The sequence below is a fragment of the Trichechus manatus genome, unplaced genomic scaffold (genome assembly GCF_000243295.1).
Source record: "Trichechus manatus latirostris isolate Lorelei unplaced genomic scaffold, TriManLat1.0 scaffold00003, whole genome shotgun sequence".
Classification (NCBI taxonomy): Eukaryota; Metazoa; Chordata; class Mammalia; order Sirenia; family Trichechidae; genus Trichechus; species Trichechus manatus.
Window position 1 is genome coordinate 5,726,391 of NW_004443939.1, and position 24,273 is coordinate 5,750,663.

General features: G+C 40.9%; 1 protein-coding gene across 1 annotated transcript in view; it reads right to left on the reverse strand.

Annotated features, from left to right (window-relative positions):
- Positions 1–24,273, reverse strand: part of LOC101350163 (cytochrome P450 2J2) — a 128,438-nt gene that overhangs the window by 16,975 nt on the left and 87,190 nt on the right. Inside the window, 7 exon segments of the mRNA XM_012555202.1 lie at positions 3,014–3,128; positions 6,978–7,165; positions 9,606–9,747; positions 12,186–12,362; positions 14,976–15,136; positions 15,521–15,670; positions 19,634–19,796. Coding sequence (XP_012410656.1) covers positions 3,014–3,128; positions 6,978–7,165; positions 9,606–9,747; positions 12,186–12,362; positions 14,976–15,136; positions 15,521–15,670; positions 19,634–19,796 — 1,096 coding nt within the window.

Consider the following 24,273-nt stretch of genomic DNA (forward strand, 5'->3'; position numbering starts at 1 on the left):
GAGAGACTGGAACACTTATACACTGTTGGTGGGAATGTAAAATGGTACAACCACTTTGGAAATTGATTTGGCGCTTCCTTAAAAAGCTAGAAATAGAAGTTCCATACGATCCAGCTATCCTGCTCCTAGGAATATATCCTAGAGAAATAAGAGCCATCACACGAATACACACCCATGTTGATTGTAGCAGTGTTCACAATAGCAAAAAGATGGAAGCAACCTAGGTGCCCATCAATGGAAGAATGGATAAACAAATTATGGTATACCACACAATGGAATACTACGCAATGATAAAGAACAACGATGAAGCTGTGAAAGATCGTAGAACATGGTGGAAGCTGGAATTTATTATGCTGAGTGAATTTAGTCAGTCACAGAAGGACAAATACTATATAAGACCATTATTATAAGAACTCAAGAAAAGGTTTAAATACAGAAGAAAACATTCTTTGATGGTTATGGGGGTGGGGAGGGAGGGTGAGGGTTATTCACTAACTAGGTAGTAGATAAGAATCATCTTAGGTGAAGGGAAGGACAGCACACACTACAGGGGAAGTCCACAACTGGACTAAACCAAAGCTAAGAAGTTTCCTAAATATAATCAAATACTTTGAGAGATAGAGTAGCAGGGGTAGGGGTCTGGGGAGCATGCTTTCAGGGGACATCTAGGTCAATTGGCACAACCAAGCTTATTAAGAAAATGTTCTGCATCCTACTTTGGTGAGTGGTGTCTGGGGTCTTAAAAGCTTACAAGCGGCCATCTAAGATGCATCAATTGGTCCCAACCACTTGGAGTAAAGGAGAACGAAGAACACCAAAGACACAAGGAAAGTATTAGCCCAAGAGATAGAATGGGCCACATAAAACAGAGACTTCATCGGCCTGAGACCAAAAGAACTAGATGGTGCCCTGCTACCACCAATGAACGTTCTGACAGGGAACACATCAGAGAGTCCCTGAGGGAGCCGTAGAAGGATGGGGTGCAGAACTCAAATTCTAGTAAGAAGACCAGACTTAATGGTCTGAGTGAGACTGGAGGTGCCCCGAAAAGCATGGCCCTTGGACTCTCTATCAGCCCAGAACTAAAACAATTTCCGAGGCCAACTCTTCAGACAGGGATTGGACTGGACTGTGGCACATAAAGTGATACTCATGAAGAGTGTGCCTCTTAGTCAAGTAGACATAAGAGACCAAGGGACAGCTTCTGTTCAGAGGTGAGATGGGAAGGCAGAGAGGGTTAGGAGCTGGTTGAATGGTCATGGGGAATCAGGGGCAGAAAGGAGGCGTGTGCTGTCACAGAATGGGGTGAGCAATTAGGGTCTCATAACAGTGTATGTATAAAAACTTTGTATGGGACAGTAACTTGAAATGTAAACTTCATTTAATTACAACAATAAAAAAAAAGAAAAAAATAACACTGCTCTCATCAAAGTTACGGCAAGCATTGGGTGAAGGCATTTTTGTGGGATACACAAAGGGCCACATTTCTAGTATTTCAGCACCACGTGGATCTGGTGCAAGATCTAATGAACAAGAATAATTGCATTAACTGAATTATCCGGCTGGAAGTTTGTGCTGTGACACAAAACTTGAAGCTATTGCTGACAGGATGACTGCAAGATATTCCCAAGTATCAGCTTTCATTATCAGGAAGTGACTCATCCAATGTGAACAAAGGTGACAGAGAACCAGATGAAGACAGACAGAGAGGATGTAATTAGAATTAGCCCAGATACACTTAAGGCAAGGCAGCACTGTGGAAAAGCTTGAGCTTTGGAGTCCCCCAACTTGGGTTCAAATTCCAGCTCTTACCTTTCTCTTTGAGCTTTAGTGTCATCAGCAAGATAACACGGTTTCAGAAAACCAGTGTATATTTTATTTCAAGTAAAGGATAAGCAAACTATCTTGCAGTCTCTACTATGAATTCTGTGTGGAGTTTAGTTACTGTTAGGAGACACTGCTATAAAGAGCACAGGTTTTGGTGTTCCACAAATCTGGTTGGCATCAAGTCCTGGCACTGCCAAGTATGAGTTTTATCACTTTAGTTGCCATACTAATCCCTGTAAGCCTCAGTGTCCTTATCGCTCTAGTGGAGATAGTAATTTGGACTTTGTAAGGCTACACTAGAATATATGCTGTATGTCAGCAGGCTTATTTTTTCTATATTATTCACTCTCATATCCTCAGGGCTGAATGCTTGACACATAATAGATTCTCAGTAAGTATTTATGGAACTAAAGCATTGGGAAATTACTTGAAATAATGCATGTGACATATCTAACTCAATACCTGGAATCTGATAAGAATTTTTATTTTTCATTTTACAATATTGTGAGTTAAGCAAAAACAAATAAAAAACAAACAAACAAAAAACCCTTTCAGAACTGGCCTGGAAATACGATAGCTGTCACTGCAACCTCTTCTGTCCCTTTCAGTGTGTGTACCATGCACATGTATTCACTTGATTTTGAAAAGGTAATTAAACTTTAAAAAGGCGAAAGAACTTCTTCAGGGAGTGTTTACAGAGTAGATCCTGATTAGTTAAGTCCATGACACTTAAAGTCACTGTCTGATACCAACGATTGTGAGTAGACCACTTCCTTTGCCCCCTTCTCATCTCCTCATTATAAACCAACTCTATTTCTGCATGAGGGAGGCAGTCCTTAAAAAGAACTTGGGACATTTTAAAACTCTGTAAAGATGGCAGTTGTCCAACCTTCTTTTTAAGCAAGAGGCGGGGTCTGGGTTTCTCTGTCCCCAGTACTCTAGAGGGGCAGAACAAAGCGAGGCTGAAATCTCCATCAGAGGCAAGCGAGGGCTCAGGATGTAAGGGGCAGTTTAAAGCAGTGCCCAGCCTGAGAATCCTGGGGCTGCAACCAACGACAAGATGGAGTCATGTTGGGCAGGGCCATCTGAAGACATTCCAACTAAAGCAAAAGACTACTGGGAGGGGAATGGGGAAGGGCTGAAAGAGGGACTTTGGATCTTCACACTCCTATTTATTACAACTTACCTGTTGAGAAAGGCAGAAAGGCTTCCCTTTTCTTAAACCGCCCATTCTCCAGAAAATGCTCAGGACTGAATGTTTCAGGGGTGGCCCACTCTGCAGGGTCCCTGATCACAGTCCCCTAGAGAAGGTAGCAAAGACTCAGGCAAGGCTTGACCCACACAATATGCTTACACAGAAGGTGGCAGTCCTCAGGATCCTCCACCCTGACCACACCCTGAACTCCCTTACCCTCCCAAGCCCACTGTCTCCTGAACCCAACCCCCCAGGACCCTACTCTTTGCCATGGGACAGTTCACAGGGATGGATTGGAACTGCCTGCTGGGAATTTTACCAGGGAAGTTTGGCTTCTATTGACTGTGGAATGTATCTTCTCTAAAGGGACAGGTCAGTGTAGGACTTGGGAGGGGACATATATGCAGCAGGAAGAAAATAATGGAGCAGCTGGCCAGACAGCATTGTACCAAAATCAATCTGGCTGCTCAGTGAGGGTAGCCCAGTGGAAAGCACCAATCTTCATCCAGTCACATAAGCAAGAAACCCAGGAGTTGTCCTTAATACATCCTTTCCCCTCACTCTGCCTTCATCCAATCCATCAGCAAGAATGGCAGATTTTACTTCCTGAATTTCTCTTCATTCTATCACCTTGAGTCCATGTCCACTGTCACCACCCTAGCCCAGGCTACCACTTTACTTGTTTATATGCCTATAATAGCCTCCTAACTATGTCCTGAGGGCAGTGGTGGTTCAGTGGTAGAATTCTCACCTTCCATGCAGGAGACCTGGGTTTGATTCCTGGCCAATGCACCTCAAGCACAGCCACCACCTGTCAGTGGTGATTGACATGTTGCTGTGATGCTAAACAGGTTTTAGCAGAGCTTCCAGACTAAGACAGACTATGAACAAAGGCCTGGTGATCTACTTACAAAAATCAGCCAATGAAAACCCTATGGATCACAACGGTCTGATCCTACAGTGCATGGAGTCTCCAGGAGTTGAGGTCTAATTCTATGGCAGCTAACAAGTATGCCCCACACCCTCTCTTGCCCTTTTAATCTACCCTGCATCCTGAAAGCAGAGTGAGCATTGAAAATAATTAAACCACACAACACTCACCCATCCACTCTCACCTCAAACTTGAAACCCTTCAGTATGTTCACATCACTCTTAAGTTAAAGACCCATCATCTGACCTTGTCTGGGCCACCTTCCTCTTCCTGCCTGCATTCCCACTACAGAGGCCTTCTTTCAATTTCTCAAACATGCCACGTTCCCACTCACTTCAAGGCTTTTAAAAATGTCCTTCCCCCTGCCTGGAATGTTCTTTTTCCCCACTTTGTCACCAAGCTACCCTTAATCATTCTTTAAATCTCAGTCCAAACATCACTTCCTTTTGGAAGCCTTCTTGGACCACTCCTGCTCCTACTCCCTGCTCCAGCTAATTTGCATTTTATAGCACCCTGTATGTTTTTCAGGGTTTCTAATTATCTAGCCTAATCATTTGTGTGATTGTTTTCTTGCTCAGGGTTGTTCCTTCAGAAGTGAGCACATTAGGTGTTTAATGAATATTTGTTGAGTTAATAAAGAATAATTTCTATTTTGGGCACTCTCTACAACAAACAGTAGGTAAAGTGCTCTACATAAATGACCTCATTTTACCTCTAGATGGATCCTACCAGAGAAGTTTTACATGCACTTTACAGATGAAGAAATTAAAGCTGTAAGAGCAGAGCCATGATTTGAACCAGGTCTGTCTGATGCCTTGGCTCCCAGTCTCTATATCAGATGGTCAACTAGATCTGTTAGTTCCCAGGCTGGTTATTAAAGTTGACTTTAAAAATCAGTAGTAGAAGGGGTCTGTTGAGCGGGGCTGGTTCCTTGAAGTTCAATGAGTTTGCTAGAAAAACATAAACAACGCTTAGAATTTAGAGTTCAACCCGCACCACAAGATGATCAGTCAATAAGGAAATCAGTGCATGCACAGCTGCTTTTCCTGGCTCTGCAGTGACAGTGTCCAAGGGGTGACCAAGGAGTAACCAAGGGGTGACCAAGGGATAAGTGAAGCTCCTTTGTTTCTGCCCCTTCAGCTTGTTCCTGGGTGTGACATACTCGGAGGAACGTAGACACACTGGAATTGATCCCCAGAGGCTGGCCCAGGTGGTGAGAAAACAAGGGAAGAGATGTGAGAATGTACAGTCTCTAGAGAGGACATTAGAGGGAAGAGGAGGGCTGTCTGCAAAGATCTTGAGTGGTGGAGAGAGTGGGATCAGAATTCCTTTGTGTGGACTAGGGAATTTAACAGCAATCTACTTCCAAAAATCAGCCGCTGAAAACTCTGTGGATCACAATGGTCCGATCCACAAGTAATCACAGGGATGCACAGGACTGGGCAGTGTTTTGTTCCCTTGTGCACGGGCTTGCCATGAGTGTATGGCTGACTCTAACAACAGCAACAATTGAGGAAAATTACAGGGAGACTCTAATTTTAAAGTCCAAGTAAAGCAACTGCTGTGGAGGGAACGTGGTGCAGCACAAAAAAGATGACAAGCCTTGGCATCAGAACAGATCTGATTCTGGATCCCCTCTCTGTGACTTAGCAGTTGGGAGACCTTAGGCAGGGTACTTAATTTCTCTGAGCCTCAACCTCCCAATCTAAAAGATGGGTATACCAAAACCTGTTGCTGTCGAGTCGATTCCGACTCATAGCAAGCCTACAGGACAGAGTAGAACTGCCCCACAGGATTTCCAAGTAGCGGCTGGTGGATTCAAACTGCCGATCTCTTGGTTAGCAGGTGAGCGCTTAACCACTGCGCCACCAGGACTCCTCATAGATGGGTATAACAAAGAATTATTCTGAGGACTGAGTGAGACTTTTTGAAAGAACCTCGATAGTCCACGGCACACAATCATTACTTGATAAATGCTGGCTCCTTTCTCACTCTAATAATTAATGTTGCAGACACCTGGGTTGGTTTCCCTTTTGTGACAGTAAGTTCCCTATCACTGGGGCTGGAAGTGAAAGCTGGAAAAATACCTGTGGGGATATTACATTTGAAAAACCAGCATTAATGTGATGTTGACTCAGGTGTTCTCAAATGTCTCTTCACATTTTAACATTCCATAGCCCCAGGATTACATGCAGCAAGTGCCTAGTCCTTTGACATGTTCTATTGAGAAAGAAAAGGGTTCTGTGGCAAGGTATGACTGAGAACTGCTGCCTGCTGTCTCCCACAAAGATTCACAATGCACACTGTTGTTGTTAGCTGCCATCAAGTTGCCCCCAACTCATGGCGACCCACACACAACAGTATCAGACTGTTGTGATCCACAGAGTTTTCATTGGCTGATTTTCAGAAGCAGATCAGCAGGCCTTTCTTCTGAGTCTGTCTTCCTAGTCTGGAAGCTCTGCTGAAACCTGTTCAGCATCGTAGCAACACTTGAACCTCCTCTGCCAGACTGGTAGTGGCTGTGCTGAGGTGCCCAAAAACCTACTGCCATCAAGTTAATTCTGACTTGTAGCAACCTCATAGGGTTTCCAAGGCTGTAAATCTTTACAGAAGCAGACTGCCACGTCTTTCTCCCACAGAGCCACTGGTGGTTTCAAACTGCATTGAGGTGCATTGGCCGGAAATTAAATCCAGGTCGCCTGCATGGAAGGTGAGAATTTTACCACTGAACCCCACTGCCCTCCAATGCAAATTACTATAGTAAAAACTCTGAGAAGTTTTTAAGTCTTTCCCTAAGCTTATTTGGCCACAGAATTCCCCATCTTCCCACCAATACCTATTAACCTAGGTGTACGAATGTTCTAAAGCCCATACTTGGAGAAAAAAATAGTATTACATTAGGTATAATATCTTTCTCTCCCAGTTTGAGTGATTGCCTAGGATATGAATAAGTGTCACTTTTCAAATTCAGATTCCTACTGTCTAAAAAAGATGGAAGACCTGAGACTGAGAGTCCCTGGTTACCTTTGGCGGGAAGTATCCAGCCACAGCAGTATCAAACGTCACTTCTCTGGGCACGTTCAGGGGGATGATGTTACACATTCTCTGCACCTCATGGATGACAGCATGGGTGTAGGGCATGTGTTCTCAGTCGTTCATGCTGGGCTGCCGTGACTTGCCAATTGCTCCATTGATCTCAGCTTGTACTTTCTCTGGAAAAGAAGAGAAGGTTCTATTATTTTTTAAACTTTCATGCTTTCCTCCAGAGATGTAGTGGTGGTCTCCAAGGTTTCACCTGTTGTATTTCAATTAGTGATCAGGTTAGAAATAAATGGTTCTTAATCCTTCAAAGGGCTTTGTCATGGATTGAACTGTGTCCCCCAAAAAAATGTGTGTATCAGTTTGGCTAGGCTGTGATTCCCAGGGTTGTGTGGTTGTCCTCCATTTTGTGGTTGTAATTTTACGTTAAAGAGAATTACAATGGAATTGCAACACCACCCTTACTCAGGTCATATCACTGATCCAATGTAAAGGGAGTTTCCCTGGGGTGTGGCCTGCAGAGAATTGGGGACCTCATAGCACCAAGAAAGAATCACCGGGTGCAGAGCATGTCCTTTGGACCCGAGGTTCCAGTGCAGAGATGCTCTTAGTCTGGGGGAAGACTGATGATGACGAGGACCTTCTTCCAGAGCAAACAGAGAGAGAAAGCCTTCCCCTGGAGCTGACTCCCTGAATTTGGACTTCTAGCCTACTGGACTGTGAGAGAATAAACTTCTCTTTGCTAAAACCATCCACCTGTAGTATTTTTGTTGGAGCAGCAAGAGATGACTAAGACAGGCTTATTCAGAAAAATTGCAATGTCTTAATTTTTTTGAGCCTGGTTAAGCTAAGGAATGGAATAACCAGGGTCAAAATGGCTAAGATTATAGTGTTGTTATTGTTATTAGTTGTCACTGAGTTGGCTCTGACTCATGGTGACTTTATGTATAATAGAAGGAAACACTGCCAGCTCCTGAGTCAACTTCATCATCGTTGGTGTGTTTGAGTTCATTGTTGTGGCTATTAAGATTAACGTAAGTTCTATAGACTCTAGTTTCTCAAGGAGGTATATAAGAGTGAGAAATGAGTCCTGGTGTAAGACAAATCTGGATCAAACTCTTGCTCTACAACATTAATTTTGCAAGTTAGTTAAACTTTCTCAGCCTCAGATTCCTCATCTGATTAGTAGGGATAAATCTACATTCTTCTTAAAGATATTTTGAGAATTGCATGAACTGATTTAGGTGAGAACCCAATAAATGACAGAAACTGTTAGCTGTCCCCCAATATCTGTTCTTCTCTTTTTCTATAGTAATAAAGATTTTAACTGGTTGCCCAGGTAAAAACTACATTTCCCAGACTCCCTTGCAACTGTGTGATCATGTGACTAAGTTCTGGTCAAGAGAATGTGTGTAGAAGTGATGTTTAACACTTCAAACATGCCGTTAAAGGAAAAGTTGTGCATTCCCTTTGTCTCTAAAGAAAGAAAATGCTGGTAATTTCTTCAAAGAGTGGGAACACATCATAAAGGAGAGCGCATCTGATCGGATTCTTCAAGAAGAGCTTGAAGTTTGCTATTCAGGGAAATTGGGGAAGTGCATTCTTGGTAGAGGGAACAGCACATGTGAATGAACAGAGATATAATAAGAACAGTGCAATGGAAAAATGACATGTGATTTAGTGAGGCCAGCATGCAGAGTGGCTGTCATGGATTGAATTGTGTTCCCCAAAAATATCTGTCACTTGGCTGGGTCATGATTCCCACTATTGTATGATTGAGTACCATTTTGTTATCTGATGTGATTTCCTTATGTGTTGTAAACTCTATCACTACGATGTAATATGATAGATTAGCGGCAGTTATACTGATGAGGTTTACAAGATTAGATAGTGTGTTAAGCCAATCTCTTTTGAGATATAAAAGAGAAAAGTGAGCAGAGACACATGGGAACCTCATACCACCAAGAAAGCAGCACCGTGAGCAGAGCACATCCTTTGGACCTGAGGTTCCTGCACCAAGATGCTCTCAGACCAAGGGAAGACTGATGACAAGGACCTTCCTCCAGAGCCAACAGAGACAGAAAGCCTTCCCCTGGAGCTGATGCCCTGAATTTGGACTTGTAGCCTACTAGGCTGTGAGAGAATAAATTTCCCTATGTTAAAGCCATCTACTTGTGGTATTTCTGTTATAGCAGTACTAGATGACTAAGACAGTGGGTGAGGTTGAAGCTGATAGAAAAGGGCACATCTGAGGATATTGTATACCATACTGAGGGCAATTGTATATCTAGAGGGCAATGGCAAGTCATTACTTAAAAGACCAGATTTTCATACAAGAATGTAACTTTTTTGTGAAGTTCAATACAGTGTCAATTGACTTTATTGTTTTCCCCACGAGATTCTCAGCTTCTTGAGCGAAGACCCTGTTATATTTGCATTACCAGGACCCATCACAATTCCTGACAGAAAAATTAAAGAATGTGCTGGGTCTTGAGTCTACTTCGTGATTTTTTCTGTCTTTTCATTCTACCATGCTATCTTCTGGTCCGAACCCTAGGGCAGTATGTTCCAGGAGGCATTCATCTGGCCTGGCCTAGGCCCACGAATGTTCACCTTGGATTTCTGGGTAGATGGCCAGGTAAAGCAGAGCCTAGCGCAGCATTGTAGAAGTTGTCTCTGTTCTAGCAAAGAAGAGATCCAGTGTGCTGCAGACAAGGTTTTCTTCATGGAAACTTGAAGTAGCATTGCCTGTATGCTAGAAAGAAAAATGTTTATTGATTTAGTCATAGTTGCCACAAAACACAGGGGCATCATCCTAGGTAAGGGATTTGGAAAGAAAGATCCCTAGGAGAAATGACTTCCCCTTTGGCTTCCTCAGAAGGCATAGGGTATTACAGCAATATTATTAGCATCGTCTTGCCCCAAGTACTGGAAGCTACCTAGGGCTTCCAGCACTTGAGCAGATGAAAATCAATACAATCATTTTCTTACACCTATAATTTGGGGAGCAGGAAAGAGAATGGACTGTGAAAAAGACAGACTTGAGTTCCAATGTCAGCCACATCCTCACTAGCTGTATGACTTAGGGCAAGTTACTTAATCTCTCTGTGCTTCAGTTTCCTGTACTGTAAAATGGAAATAACCTCTTAAGACTACATGATGAGCTGTCTGACATGCAAGAGGAACACAGCAAATAATCAACAAGTGTTTTACTGTTATCAAAAAAAATAATCTCAATTCCCCTTTCATACAACAATTCTCTTATCTCCCCATGCCCATTTTCCTTTTCAGGTTAACCTCTCTAATTCTATCACTTGTTCCTCCCGACACTATCATTTTCCTCTGGATCCTTCAATTTATCAACATTCCTCTTAATGAGTGGTCCCATACTGGAACACCATATAGCAAGTACAGTCTCTTCCTTTGAGAAGAAAACAATGCTTCTATTAATTCTATGCCAACAGGGTGAAATAAGGGAAGAGGTGGAAAGAAATCCACCAATCTGCCTACTCCAGGAAGAGGAACCATTAATCTGAAGAGTCAAAAGTCAAGACACTGATTCAGTGATGTATATTAAGTGGAAGGGTCACTGTGTCAAAGGCCATCCATTCAATCTGGCTTTCTTCCTGCTTCTTTTCTATAATGTTGGAAAGTAAATGATACAGGGGTGGGTGGAGGAAAAAGCCTCACCTAGGCCCTGAGGCTAAACTCGGAGGTCCAATTCAGCTTTACTTGGGTTCTGATACTAGGGCTGGAGATAGGAGTAGATAACTGGGCAACAAAAAAAAAAAAAAAAAAATCTTGCCGTCCATTCTGACTCATAGTGACCCTGTAGGACAGAGTAGAACTGCCCCATAGGGTTTCCAAGGAGCGACTGGTGGATTCAAATTGCCGACCCTGTGGTTAGCAGCCAAGCTCTTAACCACTGTGCCACCAGGGCTCTAAACCAAAACCAAAACTGTTGCCATCGAGTAGATTCTGACTCATAGTGAAACCCTACAGGATAGAGTAGAACTGCCCCATAGGGTCTCCAAAAGGTGTAATCTTTGCAGAATCAGATTGCCACATCTTTCTCCCAAGGAGCAGCTGGGGGGTTAGAACCGCTGGCCTTTCGGTTAGCAGCTGAGTGCTTAAACGCTGCGCCACCAGGTCTCCTCAAGTAACTGGGCACAGACCTATCTAATACTACAACAGTGGTTTCATGCTCAATTTCTATTTTCCCTTTTGTGTACAGCTCCTTCAGATAAGGGTAGTAGAGGGTAGGCATGGGGGATGAGAAGGCAGTATTTGGGTATTCCCAGGGCCTCAAGCCAAATACCATTAAACCCCTGTCTTTATTTCCAATTGTCTCATCAATCCTGAGTTAACGCTACTTCTACACTCTGAAATAGCGCCCATTTTTCCCCTCTGTGGTAAGCTGAATAATGACTTTCAAAAACGTCCTCGTTCTAAACCCTAGAACTTGTGAATATGTTGCCTTATACAGAAAAGGGAAGGAGCTCTGCTGGCACAATGGTGTTAAGTGCTCGGCTGCTAACTGAAAGGTTGGTTTAAACCTACCAGTGGCTCCATGGGAGAAAGATGTGGCAATCTGCTTCCATAAAGATTTATAACCTTGGAAACCCTACTGGGCAGTTCTACTCTATGAATTGGAATCCACTTGAAGGCAATGGGTTTTGGTTTATAGAAAAAGGAGTTTGCAGATGTGATTAAGTTCAGGATCTTGAGATGAGGGTATTATACTGGATTATCCAGATGGGTCCAATGTTGTCATGAAGGGCATTATAAGAGGGAGGCAAGGGAGTCAAAGAGCATATACAAGGACAGAAAGAAGCAGTGGTCAGAGAAGAGAGAAGATGCTATGCTGCTGGCTTTGAAGATGGAGGAAGGGAAATGATCCAAGGAACGCGGGCAGCCTCTAAAAGCTGGAAAAGGCAAGGAAACAAAACTCCTCAGAGCCTCCAGAAGGAGCCAGAAATACTGATGCCTGGACTTTTGTCCAGTGAAACTGATTCTAAACTTCTGACCTCCAGAGCTGTAAGAGAATATATTTATATTGTTTAAGCCAATAAGTTTATGATAATTTATTACAGCAGATAATTTATTATAAAAAATAATAGGAAGATAATACTCCCCCATTTGCCCATTTGCTCTTAAAGAACAAAACATAGGAAACAGCTTTGATTTCCTCACCTTTGTCATTTCCTTGAGGTAAACATCAATAAAGTCTCTCGGTTCATCAGGATTCCAATCTTTCTTGTATTTTTCAATCATAAGAGAAACAAACAATTTCAATTTCTCCCAGTTGCTAAAGAGTGTTCGGTGAAGTCCAGGAAGGAATTTCATTATCCGGGGAAAGACAATGTAGAGCTAACTGATAAAAACAAACCAAACATGGAGACAACATACTGCTACTTTTCCACACTTTAAGGCCACAGAATCAGTCTTCTCTTCCCATCTCTCTCTCTTTTATTTGCTTACACTTAAACCTTGGAGTCACCCTTGACTCCTCTTTCTCTCTCACCCTTCTAGAAAAGCATTTTAGTTCTCCATCCAAAATATGTCCAGCCTCAGACCATTTTCACCACCCCAACTGCTTGGCACAGTTCAAACCACCTAGTGCAAACCACCATAATATCTTACCTGGGTGCTGTGATAGCCTCCAACAGTTTTCCTGATTTCACCATCATCCCCAGTCCCCGTCTATTTCCCACAGAGCTGCCAGTGATCACTTAACAGTTTAATCAGATCATTTCACTCCTTGGCTCTCAATCCTATCGTCCAATGGCTTTCCATTACACTCAGAAAATACTTTTACTTGATTACCTGGGCCTCGAAGCCCTTATATAAGCTGGTCCTTGCTTAACCATCACCAACTTTCTTATCACTCGCGGTCACTTTACTCTCTACACTAGCCAGCACAAAGAAGTAAGAAAAAGAAATTAATGCTATAAGGATTGGAAAGGAAAAAACAAAGATATCATTATTTACACATGATAGAATTGTCTATGAAGTCATCCACAGACTAATTAAAATATTAATAAGAATGAATCAAAGTTGATTAATGCAATATCAGTAATCAAAAGTCAATTGCAAAGAAGGAATAAAAGAATTAGAATATAACCAATTCGAACCTTCCAAAAAAAATGGATATCAGCAACGATTATCAGTGATTTCTAAAACTACCAGGTAAAGACCTGATGGGGGATGCTATAATAGATAGATTAGGCTGAAAATACACGAACACACTGATCAATTTTAACCTAAAAAAGAGAGACAACCAGACATTATGTACCTCCTAAAAAGGTAGTCTTTCTAAAAGCAAACCTGATTCTAATCAATTCTCTAGAATTAATTACCAATGTATAAAATGCAGAGATAGAACAACATATTAAATGTCAAAGGAATGCAATCAGAATACTACAGAATGTGGAATGCTCTACAGGAGAAATGACCCAGTTTTGTCAATAAACAAATTGCAAAAAAAAAAAAAAAAAAAATAGTGGCGGTACATGGGGGGAATGTGCATGAAGCCATAGATTAAATGTTAAATGAGACTTGAAAGACATCGCAACTAAATACAATACATAGGCTTAGTTTGGCTTCTGATTCAAAGAAAATAACCATAAAAAATATTTATAAGACGTGTGGGGAAATCTGGACACTGGCTAGGTATTTGATGACATAAAAGAATTGTTAATATTTTTCAGGTGTAGTAATATTTCATTTTTATTAAAATAGGCCCTTTCAGAAAAATATACTGAAATATTTATGGATTGAAAAACTGAGGTCTGTAATTTGCTCCAAAATAATCCAGGAGTAGGGGGCAATAGTGGAGTATGGGTACAGATAAATGAGATTTTCCATGTGTTGATAGCTGTTGGAGCTGACTGATGGGTATACAGTGAGATTCATTATTCATTATTTTCTCTACTTTTATATACGTTTGTAGTTTAAAAAAAATTTTTTTTTAATGAGGCAATTTTTCAATTTTGGTAATGGCAGACTAGATAATTTAGGCTAACCCTCCTACTGAGAACTCCAAGATAAGATTCAAACTCACAAACACACACATATCCCAAGATAGTGAGGAATTTCAGGGATAAAGTCTAGAGGAAGAAGGAAATGCAGAGAGGCTCAACATTTGTGGTCAATTCCCCCCTAGCAGTGTCTTCCAAATCCCTGAAAGTTGCTGAGTAAACCAAGAAGCTGAGCAGTTTTTGATAGACTTACAGACCTAGAGGGACAAAAACCAGAGCTTGTGGCCCATCAAGAAAGAGTATGGAGGTTTGGACCCCAAAGGGCAACACCCTAAAAATTTAAAAGACTGATGATAGCCAAGTGTTGGTGGACGTGTAAATAGTACAGCCACTCTGGAAACATTTTGACATCTTTTACTTCCAGGGACATAATGCAAAATAAATGAGTGGGTATGTCCACAAAAACACTTGTTCAAGAATGTTCGTGGTAGCTTTCTTCATAGCATGCAAAGACTGGAAATGACTCAAAGGTTTATTAATAGAAAATAGATTAACAAACAGTGGCATATTCATACAATGGAATGTGAATCAACATTAAAAAAGAGCAATCAACAGACTGATCAGAAAACAGTGTGCTGAGCAAGAAGCCAGACACAGGAGAGTACCTAGAGGAAGAAGGAAAAGGGTTGGGATTAAAAAGGGACATAGAGAAGAGGGACTCAAAGGCAATGCAATATTGCTATATTCTTTAAAAAGAATAACACAGGTACATAGGTGCATGCATTATGAAATTTCGTACTTTACATCTCTGTTAGAAATGTTCTTTGTATACATATTTAATATTATTAAAAACAGTAAAGTCAACAGATTGATTTCAAATAAATTTTTGTTTAAGTCAATTAAAAAGGTTATATTTTAGCTAAAAAATAAAAAAGGAAAAACCCATGTGTGTCTGACACCAGTCCAGTATCCTTAACCAAGATGTGGAAAGAGAACTGCTTACCTGGCACCACACTGAGGTTTCCAGATACATGACTTCATCCAGCAACTTCAGCAGCTCCTGAAACTGACCATCCTGGTACTCAAAACCCTCCCCAAAGGTAATGGAGCAAATGATATTGGAAACTGCATTGTTGATCATCAAGTGAGGGTCAAAAGGCTGTCCTAGAGGCAAGGGAAGGAAGAGATGGATCCTTCCAATTGATCTGTTTCTGCTTTCTAAGGAACGTCTACTCTATATGACATATAACATACCACATACGAAACTCTGGCCACAGGACCCTGCACAGGATCTGACAAATAGCAAGTACTCAGGCCATGCTAGTGGAGTCAAAATTACGGCCAGAGCTTAAATTCAGTAACGTGTTTAATGCCTGTCTTCTTGTAATGAATTCCATGGGGTCAGGGGCCATGGTTAGTTGTTCACTCTTACAGGTTTAGTACCTAACACAGTGCTAGGCACGGGAAAGAAACCTGGGCACTTAATAAGTATCTGCTCAGTGAATGAATGAGCCATAAACTCCTGCACCTGTCCTATGAAACCCTCACCTTTCTCCTCTCCTATTTCCTCCAGGAGGTGGCGGGCTTCCGCCTGAATGCGTTCTTCTAAGCTCTTCTTTCCTAAACCAAAATTCCTTAGCGTTGTCAGAGCAAACTTTCTTTGCTCCTTCCACTCCTGGCCATCGGACATGATCAATCCTGGGAAAAAGAAAGTCAATATTATGCTATTTTGATTCTATAATGTGAACATCTGGCAAATGATATGGGGATGTGAGATGGTGGGAAGGAAAAGGGCATAACACACTTGAAACCTATTCACAGAAATAATCCCAAAGCAATGGATATAATGGCTAACATTTACTGAATGCTTGCTATACCAGGCACTTTACTAAGTGTTTTTCATGCATTAATTAACTTACTGTGCATAGAAAATGTATGGAGTAGGAATAATTATTATCTTCATTTTACTGATGAGAAAACTGAGGCACAGAGGATAAAGTAAACTTTGCCAGGTCACATAGTTAGTAAGCACCTGAACAAGCACCCACTTTCAGGTTTACCTAATTAAAAAGTCCATGTTTTGATTATCAGTCCCATCAGTATACTTAAGAGCTTATGTTTTGTTAAATACTAGGAATCCACTCATGAATAAGACAAAGTTCATATTCTTAAGGAGGAAAAAAAGGTTTTATGGGCAGGGTTTTATCTAAGCTAGGTCTTAAAGGATGAAGGAATGACCCAAGAAAGCAAGTGGAAGCATTCCCTGCAGAAAGAAGAACAGCACAAGCAAAGGTGGGGTGGGGGTTGGTGGTGGGAATCTCAGCGTTTGTTATAGATTGAATTGTGTCTCCCCAAAATGTCTGTCAATTTGGCTAGGCCATGATTCCCAATATTGTGTGATTGTCCACCATTTTGTCATCTGATGTGATTTTCCTGTGTGTTGTAAATCCTTTCTCTAGGACATTGATGAGGTGGGATTATTGCAGTTATGTTAAGAAGGCAATTACAAGATTAGACTGTGTTTTAAGCCAATCTCTTTTAAGATATATAAGAGAGAAGCGAGCAGAGAGACATGGGGATCTCATACTACCAAGAAACAAGAGCCAGGAGAATAGAGCATCCTTTGGACCTGGGGTCTGTGCTGAGAAGCTCCACAACCAGGGGAAGATTGATGACAAGAAACTTCCGTCAGAGCTGACAGAGAAAGAGAAAGCCTTTCCCTGTGCCTGACGCCCTGAATTTGGACTTGTAGCCTACTATAGTGTGAGAGAATAAATTCTCTTTGTTAAAGCCATCCACTAGTGGTATTTCTGTTACAGCAGCACTAGATGACTAGGACAGTGTTTGCAACACATTACCATTTGTTTTATATCACAGAATGCTACATTCCTTTCCATTTCTTCACTTCCAGAGCACTCCTCAACTCCTTTTAATATCTGGCTTTGGCCTCTGCCATCTTCTTCATCCAATGAAGTGGCCCTCCTCTGTTGCCAAATCCAATGATAACTTTCAACTTCATCTTCCTTGATCTTTCAGTGGCATTAGACACTTCTTTCTTAAGATTCTCTTCCAATGGTTCTTCCTACATGACACCCTCCAGATTTTCCTCTTAATTCTCTGACAGTAACTTCCCTTTATCTTTTGCTGGTACATCTTTTATCAAATTTTCAGGTGATGGAGTTCTTTAAGATTAAGTCTAAAACCTCTTCTCTTATCAACTCTATATTCCATTTCTGGGAAATCTCATCAACTCCTAAAATTCTAAATAACATACTGTGACAGTGACTATTTCTGTCCCCGGGCTCCAGACTCATATATACAATTGCCAACTTAAAGGCATTTTTAAATCAGCATATCTAAGACTGAATTCATGATTTTCTCCATACAACCTCTCACCAATCCAAACCAAACCAAACAGCTTGTCCTCCTCCCAGTCTTCCCTTTTTCCATCACCTACCAAGTTGGGTGTCCACCCCAACACCTCCTTTTCCCTTCAATCTCCCAACATCTGGCTTATCATATCTTATTGGATTTACCTCCTGAATATCTTGAATTCATGCATCTTCACTGTCACCATTCTGGTCTGACCTACTGTCATTTCTTGCCACTTCCCTAGTCCAAGCTAGCACTGTCTCTAACCGAGAATGCTATAATAAACTCTTAAATGCATCTCCCTGCATCTACTCTTGCTCCTTTTATTCCATTCTCTACTCTGCAGCCTAAATGGGCATACATGATGTATATATGATGACTTCCTTCTTTACTAAAAATCATTCAATAGCTTCCACTGTTATTAGAATAAAAACCAAAATCCTTAATAAGAACTTGCACGAGCGATTTCTGGCCAAGCTCAACAGATTCAACTCATGCCATTACCTCCGTTTAATCTCTGTGCTCTCACCAAATTGGCCACCTTTCAAGTCCTCTGGTCTACTGTCCTTCTCCCCACCTCAGGGGCTTTTCATATGCTATTCCCTCTGCCTGATTTCTTCTCCTCTCTCTTCACCTTATTCAATTGTCACTTCCTTAGGTTAGCCTTCCCTGAATCCTGCACTAGATTAGATACCTCTAGTGAGTGCACCCTGCATTTATCTTCATAGCACTGTAAGCTTTAAATCAGAACTAATTGGTACTGTGTCTCTCCCCGAGTAGAATGTAAATTACATAAGGACAGGGATTTTGTCAATTCTCACCATTATATCCCTTGTGCCTAGCACAGTGCTTCACATGGCAGGTAATTAATAAATACACTGAATGGACATGGAGTGAACGGATGAAATATTTCAAAGAGGGATTGTGAAGCACCTGAAGAAAACAATGGTGCTTTGATAAAGTAATAGATTTGACTTTTTCATTTTAAATTTTAGATGTTTAAGTTTATTTAATAATTTAAAATATTCACATCAGCCTGTTCTGACATGTTTTGGGTTGTGATAGACTAGAAGACTTGAGATACGCTGTCTGTCATGACCTTGATGATGACGCACAAGGAAGTAGAGGCAAGAAGAAGGAAGTAGACGAGCAGCAGAAGGCTGCAGATCCACATCCATTTTCCAAAGGGAAGAAGTTGGGAATGGGAAAGCAGCATGAGAGAATGCGTTGCCTCTTCCAGTGCTCTCATGGAGTGATGTGGTTACTTGATTATCAAAATATCCAGAGTGAGTTTCTGCAGCAGGTGCAGCTTCTCTCAAATCCCTGACATTAAGACTGCCATATCCTCAGAGTGGGTGCCTTCAATTGAGGAACATGGACATTCAGCTTCCTTTTTTTTTTTTTATTTATTGTTTAATTTTTAATATTTTATTGTACTTCAGGTGAAGGCTTACAGAACAGATAGTTTCTCATGTAACAGTAACACACATGCTGTTTTATGACATTGGTTAACAACCCCACAACATTTTAACCCTCTAAATTCTCAACTTTTTTTTTTTTTTTGTGAAAATACGCATAGCCAAAGATATTCCATTTCAAAAATTTTTTTTACATACACATTTAAGTGACATTGACTACGCTCTTCTAATTGTGCTGTTATTCTCACTTAAGATGAAGGCTTACAGGACAAAATAGTCTCCCATTTAACAGTTACTACACATGTTGCCCTATGACAATGGTTAACAATCTCACAACACATCAACAATATCCTTACTCTATTTTGTGTTCCCTATCATCAGCTTCCTACTCCCCTTCTGCCTTCTGGGCCTTGTCACTGGACTCCTGTACCTCGTTACTCTCATGGTTTTACTGGGCTGTCCACTCGCAGGCTGATCAGTGAACCTCGAAGGTAACTTTACCACTGAGCTAAAAGGGTGTCTGGGGGCCATACTCTCGGGGTTTCTCCAGTCTCCTTTAGGCCAGTAAATCTGGTCTTTTTTTTTTTTTTGTTTGTGAGTTAGAATTATGCTCTACATCCTTCTCCAGCTCTGTCCAGAACCCTCTGTTGTGATCCTGGTCAGAGCAGTCAGCGGTGGTAGCCGGGCACCATCTAGCTGTACCGGACTCAGTCCGGTGAAGGTCTTGGTAGAATCCAGCTTCCTTTAATGACAGGAATTTTATAATAGGCCTGGTTTCTGGGAATGTGGAAGAATTATAGTCACAAAGACACCTTTAACAGCCTATAACAACATCAAACACACATATCTTAACATTAGTCAAGAAACTTACCGTGTGTCTTAAAGACACGCTCTCCGGCAGCAGTCCTGGGGCGGCTCACAAAGTTTTGGTCCTGGTTGGCAAGGACTTCTTTGATTAAGGGCAATCCAGATACAAGAACAGTATGCATGGCCCTGAAATCCAGGCTTAACAGTTTCCCATATTTCTTCACAAACTGAAAAATAGTTAGTCACAGTTGAATACGCACATGTCTGTGTATGCAGGAATGAAGGTTATGGGTGTGTAGTTACAAGGGCTTGTATTGAAGGTAGATTTTTGTCTGTGTGCACATGCATGCGTGCAGCCAACTGACTCAGACAGAGCAGAAATATTCATTCTGCAGTGTGCCACAGATTTTCTATTACTATGTAGCAAACTCTTTTACCTTTACGCGTCTTAGTTTCACACTCCAGAAAATGTGGACTTCAAAGACTGATTACTATGACCACTTCTACTTTCAAAAATCTGACCTGTAGTCTGATGGGAGTGTTGCTCTCTGTCACCTTTTCTCCTTCTTCTCTAAACTAGACTCAAATGCAATTCACTACAGGATTGGGAAGTTCTTTCAGAAACATTTATCAACAAGCATGAATTGAGTGAGTACCAACTAAGTGTTCCTAGAACCAGCCACTGAGGGTATAACTGTGAATAAATATACAAGGTTTCAGCACACTGACCCTACAAAAGAAGGCTGAGTTATGGTTACTCTAAGTCTGGTGTAGCAAACATGAATTTTTAGTAAATCAGAATATCTGTTTAAGCAGAAGACAATGTCCCATTCCTTGACATGTACTAGATAATGGAAAGTTAAGGGCTATCTTAAGGGCCATTGAAAGGCCCGGTCTTAAGGGCTGGGGCCAGGTATGGAGAAAAGCATTCTAGCTCTGGAGTTATATGTCAATCTGGCTCTGTGGTTCACTAGCTGTGGGTTGTTGGGCAAGTTGCTTCACTTTGAGCCTCAGCTCTCCAACTATAAAGGAGGGGGAAGCTATTCCTCCTTCAAAGGTTCTGTACGGAAGATTGAGAGTAGCAATAAGAAAGGCACTTTGTTTTCTGGTGCCTGTCACCCAGCCACTCAGCAAGTCTCTGAGAACTGAATGCGCTCTGTGTGCAGGGAATGTGGAAGCACACCCATTGCAGTAGCGAGGAAGAGAGCACAGGGATGTGTGGGAGGAAGACACTCGTGCTCAAAGACAGCCACATCACTGCCCGCCATGTTAAAGCACTTTTCACCTTTTGTCTCATGTAATCTCACAGCCACCCTACAGTAGTAATGGTTTTTCTCATTTTTCAGAAAAGGAATAATGAGGCAGCTTAGCCAAGGCGACAAAGCTAATGAGTGGTGGAGGGAAGTGGCCATGCATTATGTAAGATATGAGGACAAAGAAATGAACCTGAGATGGCTCCAGAACCTTAGAGTTTAGTGAGAGTGAAACAGCAAGAGAGAGAAAATGAGAGTGAATGGAAGAGTGTTTAGTTGTGTTCATAAGTATGCACAAGTGTGCAGGCATGTGCAAGTGTGGGATAAGTAACATTGAATGGTCATTAATCAAAGTCTTTCTAAATCTGTCTATGCAAGAGATGACTCTATCCAAGTAGAGATCGCCTCTGCTTCTTGTGTGCCTAGGTATGTCTAGCTGCAGGTAGGGGTATCCAACAGAAGGGCTCTATTCCCTCCAGGTGGCTCTGGTCCTTCCTCCCCAGTCCTCATACAATTACACTTCACCATGTCATCCTTAGAGCTCTGGACCTATATCATCCCCATCACAGCGAATACAATGATACCAGTCTCATACTTCCACCCTGTTCCCATGTTAAAGACCAAGGCAGGATTCAATCCTTCCATCATTCCTTTGGCCCAGTTTCCTCTATCAATCTTCATTCATCTCTAGCATAGTGTGTCCTATCTTGCTAGTAGAGGCAGTGCCAAGATTCAATCACAAGTTGGTCTGCCTCCACAGTACATGCCTTTGCTCCTAAGAAATGGCAGTAATATATCAGATACAAATCAAGCAGACTGTTGAGTTCATCTTGCTGGATGCCTGGGCCTTGCAAAATAATCTCTTTACTAATTTAGAACATTCAATAAGGGTAAACCTCAGGGACTAATGACCTAAGATTAGTTAAGGAACACCAACTATATGGTAGGTCAAGGCCAGGTGCTGGGAATGCAACAAGTCTTTAACTTCAAGAAGCTCACAATCTAATGAAGGATACAGATAAATACCCAGTTCTTATTATCATTCTGTACAAAAAATTATTTGATGGGAGAAAGTTAAGTAGATAAAGGGATCAGACATAACGGTGTTGATGGAGGAGCAGAGTAATAGATAGAAGGCACCTGAGTTTTTGGATGATCTTATGATACAGAGCAGCCTCCCTATCCTGAACTGCCCACCTACTTCTGAACTCATCTGTGAGAGAGAAATAAATTTCAGTGTTAATTATGCCACTGTATTTTGGGGTTCCTTTTCTACAGCAACTGGATATACATCCTAACTAATCATTTATCCAACTATCTGTACTTTCTCCCACTTTAGTTTGATATGATCTTTCTCTCAAATACATACAATTATAATAAGTCATATAGCCACCTTAGAAAGTTTTTCAAGTAGAGAAAAAAGAAAAGGTCCCATACAAATAGGCCAGTTTCTTCATTGTCCTCTCACTATGTTTTAGCTTATGCCATTCTTTCCTTATTTACAATCTCCTGTTCCAATCAGTCCACTTTACCACATGCCAAACATTTCTTTAAAGTTAGCCTGATTTATTCTCACAGGTTATCTCCAGGGTTTCCCATTGGTAGTAATCTTATCTCCTGATATCTCATTTGATTGCTAGATTGCTAGGAGTTTACACCACATATTTAATCATACACTATCTTGTATCATTAGTATCACCAGAGTCCGAGAATCCAAGAAGGAGAGGGAAAGAAATGTGGGTTAGAAAAATATTTGAAGAAATAATGGTTGAAAAGTCCCCAAATTTGGCTAAAGACCTAAACCTACACATTCAGAAGTATGTAAGTGAACCCAAACAGGATAAATCCAAGTAAATCTATCTGAAACAGAATAAACGCAAAGATATACACACCAAGACACATCGTAATCAAATATTGGAAAACTAAAGACAAATTAAAATTCTTGAAAGGATCCAGAGAGAAACAGCTAATTACCTATGGAGAACCACAATTCTAATGAGAAAAAAAGTTCTCCTTAGAAACCATGGAGGCCAGAAGGAAGTAGCACAACATTTTTAAGTATTGAAAAAAAATGGAGCTGTGAGCCCAGAATCCCATATTCAGCGAAAACATATTTCAGAAATGAAGGTGAAATAAATATATTCTCAGATGAAGGAAAGCTAAAAGCACTTGTTTACAGAAAACCTATTCTAAAAAAATAAAATCTCAAGAAAGCTCTTCATAGAGAAAGGAGATTATAATGGCAGGAAGCTTGGAACATCAGGAATGAAGAAAGAACAACAGAAAAGGTAAAGAAATAGGTAAACACAATAGACTATTCTCCTCTTGAGTTTTTAAAATTATATTTGACAGTTAGAAGAAAAAATTATAATAGTGTCTGATGTGGTTTTCAATGTATGTAGAAGCAATATTTAAGACAACCGTATCTTTTAAAAAATAAGAAATAAAACCTGTTGCCATGGAGTCAATTCTAACTCATAGCGACCCTATAGGGTAGAGTAGAACTGCCCCATAGGGTTTCCAAGAAGCAGCTGATGGATTCGAAGTGCCAAACTTTTGGTTAGCAGCTGAGTTCTTAAACACTGCGCCACCAGGACTCCATATCATAAAGGGAGGATTGATTCCACTTGAAGTGGTAAAATGTTGACACTAGCAAAGTACAATAAACTACATATGTATATTGTAATCTCTTAAGTAACCACTAAAAAAACTATACAAAGAAATATACTTGAAAACACTTAAGGTAAATCAAAATGTAATTGTTAAGAAAAAAAGGTTCAAGTAACCCTTAGGGAGTCAGGAAAGGAGTAACAGAGGAAAACAAATAATAAAAGAATAATAGAATGGAAGACTTAAATCCTACCATATTAATATTACATTAAATATAAATGGTCTAAATATACCAATTAAAAGACAGAGATTGGAAGAATGAATTTAAAAAGATAATCCAACTATATGCTGTCTACAAGAAACTCATTTCTTGTAGACACCATATAGTAGTCACACTGGAAATCATTACCAGAAAGATAACAGAAAAATTTTCAAACCCTCGGAAATGAAACAACACACTTCTAAAACAAGGGTATGTATTTAGGTGACTAGCTTTAAAATTCTGTGACTAATCTTGTCGCCAAGTGTTACCAACTGGGCGTTTGTCCCTTGAGAGTGATAAAATCTTATACATGTGTACTTGAGTAATAATACATGTGTTTACAGGACTCCAGGCATTTCTCCCCCACGTGTCTGTCAATTCTGTCAAGATCTATCCTGAAGTACAACACTGTCAGTTATAGGCTAATATCCACATGCCTATAAGGAAGACCAGTTAATATGACTATTATTCAAATTTACGCACCAACCACTAAGGCCAAAGATGAAGAAACTGAAGATTCTTACCAGCTTCTGCAGTCTGAAATTGACTGAACATGCAATCAGGATGCATTGATAATTA